Source organism: Pholcus phalangioides, unplaced genomic scaffold (genome assembly GCF_987345545.1).
Source record: "Pholcus phalangioides strain wild (caught in Gottingen) unplaced genomic scaffold, Ppha-v1.0 ptg000012l_1, whole genome shotgun sequence".
Lineage (NCBI taxonomy): Eukaryota > Metazoa > Arthropoda > Arachnida > Araneae > Pholcidae > Pholcus > Pholcus phalangioides.
Genome location: NW_028301605.1, coordinates 19066366 through 19083474, shown reverse-complemented (window position 1 = coordinate 19083474; position 17109 = coordinate 19066366). Strand labels below are relative to the sequence as shown.

General features: G+C 39.3%; 1 protein-coding gene across 1 annotated transcript in view; it reads left to right on the top strand.

The window, feature by feature from the left end:
- The window catches only part of LOC149079831 (TWiK family of potassium channels protein 7-like), a 28030-nt gene extending 12303 nt beyond the window's left edge, over positions 1-15727 (top strand). The window contains exons 2-5 of the mRNA XM_089239983.1: positions 1793-2264; positions 2355-2632; positions 3699-3888; positions 15449-15727. Coding sequence (XP_089096109.1) covers positions 1835-2264; positions 2355-2632; positions 3699-3888; positions 15449-15693 — 1143 coding nt within the window. The 5' untranslated portion in view covers positions 1793-1834 and the 3' untranslated portion in view covers positions 15694-15727. The remainder of the gene's footprint in view (positions 1-1792; positions 2265-2354; positions 2633-3698; positions 3889-15448) is intronic.
- Positions 15728-17109: the final 1382 nt, after the last annotated feature.

The following is a 17109-nucleotide window of genomic DNA, read 5'->3' as shown; positions in this document are numbered from 1 at the left end:
GAATTAACTTGGCACTTTTCCTCGTAAACACCTTTACTTTTTTCGTGGTTTTGTTGAAAGTCAAATCAATGTCTTCCTTTCTAAAATTTCTCGTTATCGCCTTAATGAGGTCGGTGGTAGTCTCGTAGAAACCGCAAGGAATGACACCTTTATTTAACTCACCATCTCCAGAATCAAATTCAAAGCCGTTAGACCGTTCCGTTATGTTGTGGAAAGAATGGGGAAATATCAGCTCCGAGAGAGCTACTTCCATGTTAGACTCGAGTTCCAATGCATTCGGGAGCTTTATGGTGAAGTTTGAGAGAGTATTATCGGGGAAAAAATTCATGCTAGCATCGCTGGGCAACGTGAGGTAGAAAGAAGACATGTCGATGTAATGAATCCAGATCATCGCGGAGTGGGGTATTTATAGCTCAACCCACATGTTAAATTTGTCACCGTAATGTTGAAATTTCACAAGATGTTCCGTTTTCCCATTCCGCTTTCTTTTCCTCAACACTTTTTCAATGGGGAACGTCTCATCCAATTTCACCTTCACCAACTCATCTGTATAAAAAGTCCCTTTAATTTCTTCACCCATTAAATCTTTCAACTTATATACGGGTACCTCTCTCTCGATACATTTATCCACTACGAAAATTTCGTGGGAAAAATTAGACTCGTAACCTTTTTCGAATGGGTGTTTCGAGCGGGTAATGCGAACGTGGTCACCAACTTGAAATTTTTGGTAAACTTTTTTCCTATTCTTTCGCATGTATAGGTTCTCCCATACCAACTTCTCGTTTTCTTTATCTACTTCCGAAGGGGTCATCTTTATGCTGCTATGATGAGTGTTATTATAACTAAATATTAAGTCCGGTAAAACGTCGATATATCTATACGTGCTCTTCGCTGTGAAGTGCCGCCACATCTTAGATTTCAGGGTTCGGTTGAATCTCTCGACGATGGCAGCCTTCACGTCATCGTTCTCAGTCGTGAAGAATTTTACGCCCTTCTCTTTCAGAAACTTCTGGAAAATCTTGTTTTTGAATTCGGTGCCTTTATCGGTCTGTAACACTTGCGGTTGTCTTTCCTGGAATATTTCCTGAAACGCTCCCACGACAGCCCTCCCCGTTTTATCTCTCAGCGGGATAGTCCAAGCATATTTTGAGAATACATCGATACAAGTCAGGATGTATCGCTGACCATCGTTGAATTTCTCTAGATTTCTCATGTCCACCAGATCGGCTTGAAACTGTTGGTCGATGGCACCTACCAAAATGGGATTCCTGGTAAATTTTTTCCTTCTCTGACGGTGAAGAGTGTAAGACTTTTCTCCTTCCAACCACTTTCTTATTTTTGCTCGTGTCACCTGTCCTTTCAACGCTCTGTACAACGCATCCACTCCACCGTAACTTCCGACGCTCCTCGGATTTTGATAAATATTCTCCATCGAATGGAGGGAGACAACGTTCAGCTGATGAGGGTTGGGTGAATGAGGTTTTGGATGAAGTTCACGGTGAGGGGGCCGGATGTGAGGCGCGTGAGGGGGCGGATGTGAGGTGTGTGAGGGAGCGGATGTGAGGCGCGTGAGGGGGCGGATGTGAGGTGTGTGAGGGAGCGGATGTGAGGCGCGTGAGGGGGCCGGATGTGAGGCGCGCGCCTCCGCGCCTCCCCCTGTGTTTGAACTGTCCTTTTTATACTACTCATGTGACTCTTCAATGTAGCCTCATTCAAAACCTTTAGAATGTGGTTATATACATATTTGTATTATATTCTGGAGATGACTTGAATCCAGAATGTTACTTTACAGGTAGCGAACCTGAGAATGCATCTCAGTGATCCGTAGGCAGAAATGGCTCAAGATCAACAGCAACAGCAGCAGAAGAATTCTTGCGGGAAGTTGATCCTCAGGTTGCTGTTCTCTCACCTTGGCCTATTCTTCCTGGTGTGTCTGTATTGCGTACTTGGCGCGCTTCTGTTCGTACACATCGAGCACGAGGATGAAGAGAGGAGGATCGTGGAAAGAAAGCTCAAGTCTCTGGACGTCAACGATTCCCTGACGTACCTGAGCCAGCTTTTCTACTCCATGAGGAAACGGGAGGACATCGACGTCGTAGAGTGGCATAAAAGGGTGTACTCTGAACTCAAGGAACTCGACAGGTTCATAGTCCAGATGGTGAAGCTCTACAAATACGACGGTACCATGGACGAAAGGAATTGGGGAAGGGAATGGACCATTGGGAACGGGCTCCTGTTTTCCGTGACCATCTTGACGACCATAGGTGAGTGTACGATTTCTGCCGTTGTGTCGATTTTTTTTTTATTTCTCTTTCCTGTGTGTCATAATGTAAGCGAAGTTTTATTTCCCACAGGTTATGGGCACGTTACTCCATACACGCAACTTGGGAAAGTGACAACCATATTATACGCCATGATGGGCATCCCACTTACTCTGGTGTTCTTGGCGAACATTGGTGATCTGATGGCTTCAGTGTTTCGTTATACTTACAGCCGGTTATGCTGTCGGTGGTGCCGTAGCTCCAGGAGAAGATCGGAATACACAAGGGAGATGATTGTTTCAATGGGTGGCCGCTTACCGCCTCTCAGCTCTGATGATGTCGGCAAGGAAGTATACATGCCTACTGAAAAGGTATGACTTTCAATACATTCTTTAGTCGTTCGCGATCACTGTAAATGTTTCACTTCCAAGATAGCTGGGTAAGAACCGGCTGCAAAATACATAGCATTAAACACTATGGGATCATTGTCTAGTGGAATATGAATGTCCAGATTTTTCATTCACATCTGCGGCTGAAGAGCCAAGGTCATCCATATGTTTCGCCCACATTTCAGCTGAAAAGTCGTGGTATAGTGGAATTGGAGCTTCTAGATATTTCATGTGCATAAGCGAATGAGGAGCCAAGGTCCTATTGAATCCGAGCACCCAGACGTACATCTGCGCGGGGCCTTTTAGTTTACATCTGCAGCTAAAGAGCCGTGATCTAGTACAATTTGATATTTGCACACTCTAGTCGAATTTGAGCTTCCAATGAGCCGTGATATAGTAGAATTTGAACTTCCAGACGCTTTGTACACTATCTACGGCAAAGGAGCAGCAATATTACGGAATTTTAACCCCCCCTTAACGTTTTATCCACATCGGTGCTAACATCTCCAGTGGTAATGTTCGCTTCTGCGTTTCGCCTCTAGCAACTGAAGCCAGAGCCACACTCATCTCAAGCCTGGGCCTAATTGCCATTCGCAAGCTATTTGCTTCCAATATTTGCCTTCTCCGATACAAAGGAGCAACAGCAGCATAAAGCTGGCTACACACTGGACCAGCTCAGAACAATATTCCTTGGTGAAAATTTGCTTCCAGAACACTGTGTTGTGACTGTTCTTCGACTAATGTGTGGCTAGACGGATTGAAAGATCAAAAAGGAAAGCGGCACCTTTAACTTAGGTCGAGCCACCAGCATTTCACGATCATTGCCTATGGTGGAGCGGCCACACTACTTGCCTAACATTAGAACGTATCAAGCCAGCCTTGACATGAGTTAGGCCCTATCTTAAGATGAGGACTAAACGTCAGGAAGTTCAAAACTCCACTAAGCTACGGCTCCTGAGTAGCCTGGGGGGTCCTTTCTTCTCATCAAAACGTCTAGTACTAACGTTATATATTAGTAAATTAATAAATCGTTTCGTTCATGTTTCAGCTGATCGTTCCCATCATCCTCAACTTGCTGCTGATCTCTTTATTCACGCTGATCGGAGCCGTGGTTTTCGCATACGTCGAAGATTGGGATCTTCTAAGTTCCGGATATTTCACATTCATCACTCTGACGACGATCGGATTTGGCGATTATTATCCCGGAAAAGCTTTCGAAGGATACCAAGGAAGCGTCTGTATGTTTTCAACACTTTGCGATATCGTATATATTAACTATATTATATATAACACATATTTATTATGTAACGAAAATGAGATCGAATGTTTGAGATCTCTCACGAGCATCAGTTCTCAAGCCATGCCTGGCCGGGTCATTTTTTGCACACGAGGGCTAATTAGACCAGAATCTTCTATTTATTGCCGTTTCCAAACGGCAGCCTTGTTTTTTTACCCTCAGCGAGAGGTTGGTGCACTAACCCCTCGGTGTGGGATTTCCTGCGGTAGTAATCTTTTTTTATGGCCATGTCACCGTTTCTGTTGTACCCCTGTGTCATGAAAGTATCTGTCAAGGGCAAACCGGGTATCGAACTGGCGACGCCTCTAAGCATCATTTGGCACTTTAGGCTAACATCTTATCGACCTGGGGTACTGCGCCCTAAGATTGTCTTGTTTAGGATCCTCTGAAGACGTATAAGTCTTATGAGAAGCACCTATTTTGCCTGGTTGCCTGGGAAGGGCTTCAAGGTCAGGATTTTCTAGGTCATCGAATTTTTTGCAGTATCCCAATTTTTTTGATTCGAGAAATTTATAACATGGGGCTTCTAGGCTGAGATCTGTTGTGGGTCTAAAGCCAGGATGTCTCATAGGCACCTGAAAAGTGAATCATAGTGTAAGAAATCATGAAATTAATATTTGGGCTGCCCCTTCCCCCGAAGCTGAAGCCCTCCTGTTTTGCCCTATCCTTGTAGGGGACCATGCAAATGGACTAACGAGAAGTGTGTTAACTACTTTCTTATGATATTAAATGCCATATTAAATCAAATTTATTATTATCCTCCGGAATGATTCTACTTATTTTTCATGCTGCCACCTATCAGTCAGAAATGTCCCTTCCATCACTGGTGTTCCAAAACACTCCACCAGGAAGCAGCACAAACTCGATCCACGATATTTTTTTCCCCCACTTTTAATAAAGATGACCATGCAGTATGGTCCATACTTCATTTAGGAAAACACGCGACTTAACACTTCTGATTCTTTGCGGGTGAAAAGCTTTTCGCACAATAATATATAAAAATAAATATCCTAAATCCTAAATATGACATAGTGGCCTGTGGGTTCCGACTGAAATTGGCAATCAGTGCATACCCCTGAGTCATTTCTTAGCCATCCTGGACTAGTAGTGCTATTTTCGCCATGGTTGTATATGTTTTATTTTTAAACTACTTAGAGTTTAATATTACCCATATTGGGTTATTAATCTAGGGGGAAAAGAAAGCTTAAGTAGGCTGGAGGAGAAATAGAAAGCAGAAAGTGTCACTCAACAGGGCAGTGACAGAATGTCACTTCATCAGCCTGTTAGGACGTCATTAAGTTATAATTAATGCTATTCTTTTAACATTAATCATTTATCATAATGCATATATTACCTACTCTCATTTTTATGTTCAGCGTCAACTATAGACCATATTAATAAATGCGATTATATGTTATTAAATGCAGTTAATTATGATTATTTGATTAAATATATATTATCTACAAAATTTGATATTTTGCAGTTGGTCTAATTATTTACACTATATATAGTTGCTTATATACATTTTTCACAATCCCGGTACCTCCGGTCTTTTCATAACCAGAAAGTTTTTGGGTCCGGAAAAAGCTGATATCTGATCTTTTGAGTAAGTGGATATTTCCCTAAGATGTTGGTATTCTGACTCTTCAAGAGTTTGGAAGAGATTATTAGCCAGCTTTTGAGCAAAGGCGTGTATGGTGGGCATTCCTATATCGTTTCTTATACTTCTATTCCTGATGAACCAATTGGCTCCCAGCATAGCTCTTATTGTTTTGTTTTGATATTGTTCTAATTTAACCATGTGTTGATTGCTCGAGTAGAGCCACACTGGTGCAGCATATAAAAGTATGGATCTGATAGCCATTTTGTATACATTTAATTTGTTCTTGATTGTCAATGTTGATCTGCTTGCAAGAATGCGTTTTAAAGTGTGTTTTGCTACGTCTGCTCTTCGTATTACATAATTGCGTTGTTGCACAAATGTCAATCGTTTGTCAATTATTATTCCCAGGTATTTAGTACTTATAACAGGTTCAATGAATTTCCCCCCAACCACTATTCCGGCATCTGGGGGTAGATCTAGTTTTCCTGTGATCCACATAAATACTGTCTTGTCTGCATTAAGTTTAACTCTGCTGTTTTCGCACCATGTTTCGACTTGATCAATTATTTCTTGTAAATTACTTAATGCCTTCTGTGGTTTTCTATCTGTACAAATTATCATTGAATCGTCTGCGTACAGAGCAGTAATACCCTTAATTGCCACTGGAAAATCATTCATGTGATAATTGTGGAGGCAAGGTCCTAAAACACTGCCTTGCACTATAGATGATCTAATTCGTCTAGTTGTAGATATTGTGTCATTGATTTTTACATAAAAAGTTCTTGCTGCAAGATAATGACGTACAATTTTAATTATGCTAAAGGGTAGGGCCATTCTAATCATTTTATAGAGCAACCCCTCATGCCACACTTTGTCAAATGACTTACTTAAATCCAACAGTGCAACTGCAGCTGTATCATGATAAATTCTAGCTTCTTGGAGTGTTTCTATAACTCTTAATAATTGTGTGGTTGTAGAATGACCGTCTCTAAATCCATGTTGTTCGGGCCCAATTGTTGGATGAGACTTTTCGTAAGTGTTGATACGTGTTACCACAACTCTCTCGAATAACTTTCCAAAATTACTAAGCAATGAGATGGGTCTCCAATTGCTTGGAAAGTGCAAATCTTGGCCAGCTTTTGGTATAATTTTAACAATTGCTGTTTTCCAGTTAGATGGGAAATATTTGAGCTCCAGCAATCTATTAAAAATTTTGACAATATATTCTAAAATATTATTGGGCAAATTCTTCAGTGCCATATTTGAAATTAGGTCATGCCCAGATGCTTTCCGAATTTTCAAATGTTTTATTATTGTTTTTAATTCATTGATATCTGTTGGAGTGAGAGATGTTTGTGTTTCAGGTGGAGGATTATCAAAATATTCATTAATAGTTCTAAGCACTCTCTCGACCTGAACATTTGAAGTATTAGTGTTTGGTGAGAATTGCAGTTCAAAGGTATCTGCAAATACTTCTACCTTATCTTCATCTGTATATACCAGTCCATGCGGGCCATGTATAGATGTAAGTCTTTGGCTACGGGGTTTTTGTGCTCTATAAATTTTATAGAACGACCCATCCTCACAATTAGCATCTTCTAGGAACCTTAGAAATCGTTCACTTGTAAATTCCCTGATTTCTCGACGTGTATTGTTTCGTGATGTTGTATATCTGAGCCTATGTGTAGCATCTCTGGTTCTTTGCCACCTTCTTCTAGCTCTATTCTTTTCTCTTATCATTTCCCTCAGATATCTGGGGAGTGCTAATGGGTTGTTTTCGTTTGACCTTTCCCGAGTGGAATTATTAACAGTGTCCTGCAATTTCTGTGTTAATGAGTTTATTTCATTTTCTATATCTATGGTACACTCACTAGCATTATCTGGTGTTTCAATTCCTGTAAGCACTTGCCTATATAGTGGCCAGTTTGTAATTTTTTTGATTTTTTGTTGTATGGGAATTTCGAAATCAACATCAATAATTGTTGGAATGTGATCTGATGTAAGTGCAGATATTACCTCTACTGCTAAAGGAACACTGAGGTTTTTGACCAGTGTAATATCTAGGACGTCTGGTGTTCGGTTGCTGTCATCCGGATAGTGTGTCGCAGCACTTGGCCCGTATGTAATAATATTTTTATTTCTGCAATACTGCTCTAATATACGTCCTGCTGCATTGTAATTATTTGAATTCCAAATTGGTGATTTAGAATTTAAATCACCGCTAAGAATTGTTACATAATTGCAGTCAAATATATGATTTAACAGAGAGATATCAAATTGATTATTTGGTGGTTTGTATAAAACACAAATTCGGATTTTTCTAGTGCTAGTGAGGTGCAAATCCACTGCCAACGCTTCGCAATCTCGGGAATGTGGGAGGTCAACAATGTCATAATTTAAATGCCTTTTGATATATAAGGCTACTCCCCCTCCTCTTTCGTGCGTTCTATCTTTCCTTATACAATCATAATTTGCTATCTTAGCTGTATAACATGGTTTTAAAAATGTTTCGCAAATTAACATCAGATCAAAATCTTCATCTGCAACAATTTCTCTAAATTCTTGGAGATCACGAATAATACCTCTGGCGTTCCACGCCATGATCTTGAGATATTTTATTTGTTGTGAACTATTACTGAAAATTGGTGAAGTTTACCGATAATAGTTTCATAGATATTTCAGTAAAGCTATCAATAAATACTGAGTATTTTTCTTGATATGTCTTAGCTTGTAATATGTTATTAAAACATTTTCTCATTAGACCCATTAACTCCTGTAAGGGGAATGATATCTCATTATTACCGGTATTCACAATCTGGGACACCTCCCCATCTATCCTGTTGGGAGGGATCTTTGCGGTTACCTCATTATTTACACTTTCCCTACGTTCAACTGCAATAGTTGATGTGGGTATAATTTCTGGTACAGAGTATACATTATTGTTTGTTTCAGTCATGTTAACATCTTTTGATGTCATTGTGTTTTTGTTAGTTTCTATTTTGTTATTTTCCACCTCTTCGTGGACATTTGCAGCTTTTGCATATGTCTTATGCCTTCTTGTAGGTCTATTATTTACTTCTGTTGGTTTTTGCTGTTGAGGTAATTCCTCAGCTGCAATGTCTATTTTCTCAATTTCATCGTCACTTGAACTTGTGACGGAAAAAAGCCTGGGCTTTGGTGGTCTAAGTTTTTGTGACCCAGTAATTGCTTTAGGACCAGGTTTTTTAAGGTTCCCCGGGTACCTTTTACATCCTCGGAAACTCGCCGGATGATTTAAGGAACAGTTTATACACACTGGTAAGTCCTTACCCTTTACCTTATCACACTGTGATGTGTGATGTTTTTCTGGACATTTGACACAGCGGGCTTCGTTATAACAATTTCGGGCTGTGTGCCCATTCCAGGCTTGGCAGTTGTAGCACTGCGTGTACCCCTTCCTTCTTTTGTATGTTTCTACTCTTATCTTTAAGTAATTTAATGAAGATAATTGATATATTTCCTTGCTTTTATCTGTCCTGGGCAAATCAATGAGCCATAGTGGTATTGGGACCATAATCTTTTCACCATCTTTATGACGGGGGCTCTTTAGCTGTACCACACTAATAATTGTGTAACCCAACTCCACGAGAGATTCTTTGATCTCATCGCAAGATGTTGTTGTATCCAAATCCCTAATAACCACTCTTATGTTTTTGTCTGACTTTAGTGTGAATGTGCTAAAATTTACTCCCTCTTTTTCAAGCATTTTAGTCACAGCTCTATGATCATTTTCTGTTGTTACGTGTAATTGCAGTGTTGTGCCAGTTTTTTTGGCATCAAAATTTGATTCACAAACACCCCTAATTTTAACTGAGAGTTCTTTCCAGTTCTTGTATTTTGTCAAATTTAATGGGGGTATTCTGACTTTTTTCTTCTTTTTTTCAACCAACTGCCACTCATTTGTGTTAGTGGGATCTGGATCATTTGTATTTTCTTTTTCAACATTTTTACTAATTGACTTTCCATTAGCCCTGTTGGGCAAACAATTATCAGGTTGCTGAGATGGGCCAGCCACCTGATCATCTGCTATGAGTTTTGTTTTTTCTTGTTGAGTGTTTTGGGAAGCCTGGGATTCATCCACAGTCCGTGTTTCCTTTTCAACAATTACCTTTTCGTTGACAATAATGTCAGGAGTTACTTTAGTTTTCTTTTTACTTCGCGTCCCTATCGGATATTTTTCGTCATCCCTACACTTACTTAAATACAATCCACATTTCTGGAAATCACGATTGTACAATTTTTTCATACTACAAAGAATTTCGGTACTAATTATTTTATCAGACGCAGCATCTTTTGAATTTTCGTAGTCTCCAACTAATTTTATAATGGTACGTAAGATACCATTAGTTTCACATTCACTATCAATTTCACATAGCCATTCACTGAACTTATTATGATTTATGAACTCTTGAATAATTGGATCCAGTTCATAAAAAATAAACTCTATAGTGTCCTGAAGAGGTAGCTTTTCATCATCTACAGTTTCTTTGATCTTATCAATTATGTTACCAACATTTAACTTATCAATTATGTTACCAACATTTAACTTATCAATTATGTTACCAACATTTAACTTATCAATTATGTTACCAACATTTAACTTATCAATTATGTTACCAACATTTAACTTATCAATTATGTTACCAACATTTAACTTATCATTATTTAGCAATACACTATGCGCAAAGCATACCATCATCTTATTTTTACCAACCATGGTTCGCGACATTTGCACTACTATTCACAGATGAAACTCGGCCAAAAAGAAAATGACAACAGAAGCAGCACTTACCATTTTGTCGCCGCTGATACAGTTATCCATTCATCTAGCCGATATATATCCAATAGGCACTAAATGTCTCGGACGTGGAATCCAAGGTATCAAAATTTGCAGAAAAACGTTGGTCTCGTTAAGACCTTCCCGCGCAAACACTTTTCACCGTTACAATCTCCTAGTCACCCCTAAAATAAATAAAATATATATAAAACAATTTTGATATATTTAGTTAGAAATAATAACGATTGATTTAAACAAAAGGTAAATGTCAATCAATATATTTTTGATTTATACGTTTATTAACCTTTTGATTTTTTTTTTTCAAATTAATTTATCAATCTAATATCAGTTTTGTTTGATATTGCGGATGCTGTGATCGCAATTCAGAGGCACCTTAAGTTTTTTTTTTTTTTTTTTTTTTTTTTTTTTTTTTTTCGCAATTAATAATTTTTCTCATTTATTCATAATTTGCGCTTGCATAAAATGGTGCATTTGGGTTCGTGTCGTGTTGAAACTGATGTTATTACAATACAGAGATGGTATGTGTCATGTCTTCATTATAACTTTTTCTTTGACGTTCTTGATTATGGTTATATGACTGATGAGGGTTCAACAGTACCTCAAACATCTCTGGTTAGTGTCTCTCGATTATGTAAATATTTATAATGTTGGAGTTTTTGGGTAGCATATCATCAGCTACTTCCCTTAAGACATTGCCCCCTTGTTCTTCGATTGTGTTGTGTTTTATCTCGATGAGCATTCATTTCGCGAAGATTTGTAAACAATACTCTCCTGGCTTATTCATTCTCTACACACACACGCATACACTACATACCTTACACACATGCACAAACTTGTCTTTTTCCTTCTCATACCACCCCTGGTGATCTGTAAGTCGCCAGACAGCCTGCAAAGGCTGGGCAGCGACGGAAACGTTCAATTCTGGTCTGGTCTGGTCTTTTATTAACCTTTCTTAATTAAACAATCAATGTTCTTACGCCGCGTATAAAATATGTAGTAGCGGTTGATTCGATTCTGCGATGGTTCTGTTCTAAGGCCAGCATTGCATTATAAATGCCGCCTTTTGGTTGAATTTTATAGCACTCAAATCTCACACCAGTAGATACCTTGGTATCTCACCAAAACTCGTTACCGCTGTTTTAGAAGAAGTATTTATGAAGCTGGATTGGGAGGAGAAAATAAATGGGGAATTTCTCAACCATTTGGGTTTTGCCGATGACATTATTATCAGCAGTAATCTCCAGACGAACTAGAAGAAATGATAAAAGATGTCTTTCAAGGTTTTAAGACGTAATACCAAAATCTAGGAAAATATTTTAATATCTTGAGGTTCCTCACGGACCCTAAAGGTCGAGCAAAAAGACTTTTTTAAGGGCACATTATAAAAATCTTTTTAAACATTATATATATAAAATAACCCCTTTTGGGGGTGGGGACAAAACTATAACCATGTTATAATTTAAAAAAAAACACCAGTTTGACGATATAGGTGTCAGGAGAATGGCTCTATTGGCTCTTGTTATTACATTTAACTTTTGCAAAATAGTCAACTTTTTTTCAAACGATGGCAGAGTACTCCTTGATTTTATTCTGGCTTAAATGAAGCCTTCGCGAGTCTTGGTTGTTGATACAGCAAGAGATGCTTCAGTTACGAGTCGTATGCACCGTTCAACTGCTTGTGTGTGGCAAGGAAAATTCGGTATAGATGGAAAGCAGGTTCAGGTAATTTTTGTGGGTCCAGTTCCTGATTTTTTTATAAAATATAGGTGGTTCAGTCACTCGCACTTGATCCCATGCAATTAGTTCCAAATAGTGCTTAGCAGAAAAGTTTATTTCGGAACATGGTGTGTACGGATTTCTGCGCGCTTCTGATAATCTTTCATTTCTAATTTTTAGAATTCTCTTGATCCCCAGTTCTTTACCCGTACTATTTCCACAAGATATCTCTGATCTGCACTTAAATCACTGTTGTCACTGTCCATTATCGGAAGGTTATTAGAGATTGGTTTAAATTTTGCAATAAGTAATCTTTCACAATTTTCCAAACTTTTTCCGATATCACCTTGAAGCCCGTGTGGACTGATGGAACATCCAACTAGGTCAGTGTTTCCAACCTTTTTTGTGTCCCATCGCTCCTTTCTCCAGAAATTTTTTCTTTCATAGCCTCCCAACGCAATCTAACCCTAACCCATAGGATCCTATGTTATACCCGTAGCCTTTACCATCTCCCTGGAACATTCCATCTCCCCCCAGGGGGCGTTAACGCCCACGTTGGGAATCACCGATCTAGAGGCTTTACAAGATGCCTTAGAGGTAACTTATTGAAGTGAAAAAGACAAATAAGCCATTGCAAGGAATGGCTTATTTCTTTCTCTATTAATCTGATAACACCATTTTTATAAGTATTGGTAACAGTTCAGTCACATTCGATCGCCATCAATTGTTTCGTATCGAAATCTTGCTTCAAAAAGTCTAGGATTGATGCCTTTATATCCCATGCTATACTGCTTCTTGGAGTTGTGTGACCGAGATAAATTGACCTGGGTTCCTGCAATATATAGTTATATGTTCTTCAGATATGGTTCTTCTATGGAAAGAATCAATTTCTTTGACATTAGCTAAGGTTTTGTCTTTTCGACCATCAAACCCAACATCTTCCAGTACAGCATTCGCAATAATTGCAGCTGATCGATCAGACACACCAGTTCTATCCACAAGCAAGAGCAACATTTGCGGCCGTTGAGTTCACCAACACAGTTTAAACTACAGTCGCAGGTTAAAGGATTAGCGATTGACACGAATCGGTTAAAATCCTCAATTTAACCAATCCGTTTCGATCTTCAATCCTTTCACCTGCGATTGCAGTTTAAACTGTGTTGGTGAATACGGCCGTTGGTAATTTAGTTCTCATCTGTGAGGATGATGGTAAAACTTCAAAAGCAAATGAAGTACTTGCTTCGGCACTGATTGATGGACCCGCTTCAGGTACTGGTTGATGGAAATGCTAACTTAAAATGGCAAATTGTTTTGGCTCATATAGCTTACTTTCCTCAGAATCGTTGGATATAGATAAGTTTTCAGTAGTTGATGAACTAGTTCTCACCGTTTCTTCTTGAGATGACTTCAAACGGGGTACAGTTTTCATTTTCCTTTGTTCATTGTTTTTCAATTTCTTCGTTGTTAGGACATCGACTCGAACAATGGCCATCTTGCATGTACTTCTTTGATCTTGCAAAAAACTCGCTCTAAATTTGGGATCTTTCTCAACTTGTCACACTTATAGCCTTCAAAATCACATTTGCATGCTGCAATGTTGAATAATTTCCGCGCTTTGCACTAAAAGACTGAGAATCTTTCCTTGCTTTCATATTTTTCTGAAGATTCTTGTATTTACAGTAAACGTCTTTGAAACTTTTGCCTATCCATTGGTGAGAAACCGTAGGAATTGAAGAAGTTTTCCAAATATTTCCTATCTTTGGCACGATAATGTCAAGAATGTCTGCAACAACTGGATCTTTTCTTGATTGTTGTGCTTTCGTATTGCGTTAAGTCAGCAAATAACAAAGCATAACATCGCCATATGTAGGCGAGACCCGAGAATCCAACTCTTTAGGATTTCCAAAAATGTCACAACAATAAAAGCTTCTGGTCGTCATTTTGACTGCTATACACCCTCTCAGTTGAGGGGTAAGATTGCAAATGAATACTGAAAACAAGGGAAAAACATCGAGTTCGCTGAACGAATCACGTGTTCAGGGGAATAGGAAAGCCTCCTCCGCGTTGTCATGTTACAGAATTCCACACGTGCGTAAAACTTTAGGGGCGATGAGGAACCTCAAGAACTTCGAATATTTAATTCGAAGATTTAATTTCGAAAGATTTAAAGCAAGAGTTCATGACCTTATTCAAACCACGACGCAAAATCCACAGCACGATCATCCTCGCAACCCATGGGATTGTGTGTTCTTTCGAAATCAGTGAAACCAGTGACGATATAAGAGTATTTATAACAGGATTACAGCTGAATTGATATGATCCATCTTGGTAGCCCCTACGAACCAGATCTGGGATGCGACCCATAGATAGGTTACAAATTCTCGTCTGCCTAAGGATTTGGGGTAATCGATGTCGGAAGCCCCTGTGAACATAGTCAAAGTTTGCGTAGTGATTCATAGGTTAAGAATCCCTGGCTGTAAATGACTCATCTCGGAAGTTTGCAAGTAAGTTTGTACGACTAATCTCTCTCTAAAGCCACTGCGAAGTTTGGGTGTGACCCGTAGGTAAACTCAGTGTTTCTCAAACTGTGTATCGCGCTCCAAGGGACGTTGCGATGAGCAGTTCACATTGATGTGTGCTATTCATTACTATGAAGTGGTTCTTTTTGATGCTATATTCTAGGGGGAACAGCGGGTGAACGATAACTTAGGAAAGGGACCTGCGAGTTGCAAAAGTTTGAGAACCACTGGATTAACCCTTTTCTGTCCAGATGTGTTTTCGGTACTTCCGTTGGTACAGTTCGCAATTTGTAGAGCCTTCCCCCGCAATGTAGAACCTCCCGGATTTTTGTCCCTTTGCGAGTTTTGTATAGTTAATGAGTGCTGTTGAGAAGCCAAATTCACGGGAGGGGGGGGGGGTCTTCTTTAATCGTTCTTATAACAACGAAGTACCGTTGTTCCCTGATGCGGTAACTTGTCGAGTCCACCCTGGCATTAGAATCGCAAAAGTTTAGAAACTCTAACCATAATTCGGAGTGTTGATTTGATCCATTACTAAAGCAACTGGGGCCCCAGTTTCGGCTACGACCTGTAATTTAAGAATCCCTCTGGTTGTAAGAGTAATTAAACGACCGATATTAGAAGCCTCTCTGTAACCCAAGCTCAAGTCATAACCAAGAGGTCAAGAACCCCGGATGCAAATTGCTTTGAATGACCGATCTCAGAAGACTTGGCGACCCATGTTTGGGTCGTGACCTATAGGTTAAGAACTTCTGATATTTAAACGCAACTAATTTTAAGTAGAATAATACTTTCCGATTCTTTATCTTTCACGAACTATCATCAGCGAAGACGTTGAGTCTGATGGCGACATGCTTCTACATGCTCATGGGGATGGCTCTGGTTAGCATGTGCATCAGTTTGATGCAAGAACAGCTCGTGCAGAAGATGAAATGGTTCGGGATGGAGATCGGTTTGATCAAGAGGCCGGACATAGAAGACACCGTCGATACCAATGACGACGCACGACCCGGATCTCCGGACAAGATCGCCATCATCAACGAGCGAGGGGAAATGCCAAAAGACTTGTGACAGCCATTGAAGCTATACAACTTTGTTCTCGCTCTGTCTAGACATCACATTGTTCATGAATAAATAGTGGTTGTAAAATGTTGACAAAAAAAACTTGTTTTGTGATTTCTTATATTTCTCTTTGTACAGGGGGAACCAAAAATTGTTGCCTAATCTTTTTAAAAATTCAAGATTGAATCCAAACAAACACCATCGAGATCACAAGTGAAATACATTGGCTTCTCGAACCGGTTGCAGGAGGAGGGGGGGGGAATCATCGAGGGTGTGTGTGTGCAGTGAATGAAGGGATGTCCATTTCCACCCCCCCTGCCTTTGCAGCCCAAAAGGCCTAAATATTGCCCAAAGACCCTTTTGACAATATTTTCTTCTCGTGCCCCTTCCCCGTCTTATCCAGGAGCAAGATTGCCTTACGGCAAAAATTAGGGGTGGCTAATTTTAGGTGGGCACAAAGAGAAACGTCACGAAATTATAAATGTAAAAAAAAAAGAAAGATAGATAGATAGATATATACTAGATGATAGAGTTGGTACGAAGTAGATTTCTCTTTCGCTCTTACATGCATATAATAGAAGGATACAGGAAGGAACAGAATTTAAAGTGGTGGTGGGGGAGGGGGGGGGGGTATCACAAAATAACGAAAGTTCTACAGTTACTGCTCTTATACACGGTACTTGCAACAATGAATGGTGAATTATTTTTTTAAATTCCCGGATAATTTTCAATTGAATTTCGAACAATATTCAATTCTTAATAATTTAAATTTTCGAATAAATTTTCATTGAAAAAATTTAAGTTTTTTTTAACGGGTTATTCACGTGAATTGAAGCTTATTGTGGGGATTAGAGTAAAAAAAAAAAACCCTGATAAATAGTTATGTGCAGCCATCTAGCGACAGATAAGAAATAGAACCCTCTAAAATACGCAGATAGATGGCAGCACAAGTCCATCTGCGATCATAGCCTTCCCCCCCACCCACTGGCAATTCTAGTATTGCCAACAGTCCGGCTTTCTGATGTCATTTCAAACGTTCTCCAATGTTTCGGAAAATTCGCCCATTTGTCCTCCTTTTCAGGTTTAAAGAATTATTTTTCTTTTTTTCCCAAGGAAAATTTTTTTCTTCACTTTGAAACATTGATCATCACATCTCTTCATTGACATGAGTGTTTTTTTCTGCCACGCGCATTCACCAATAGCCGCGGAAATTCCCAGTATTTTTTCTGTTGTGGGATGTTTTAGCAGTTCCGTTTCAGAGTTGAAAAAAATAATTGTTGTGGATAGATTTATTCGCCAGAATAGTGGCGCCATCTATTGTGTAAATTGTAAGAAGACATATTATTAAGGATGCAAGCGCAGACGTCCTCCTTTCTAAGTTTTTGAAGCTAGTGACCCTACTGAAGACACTTTTGAAGAAACCGG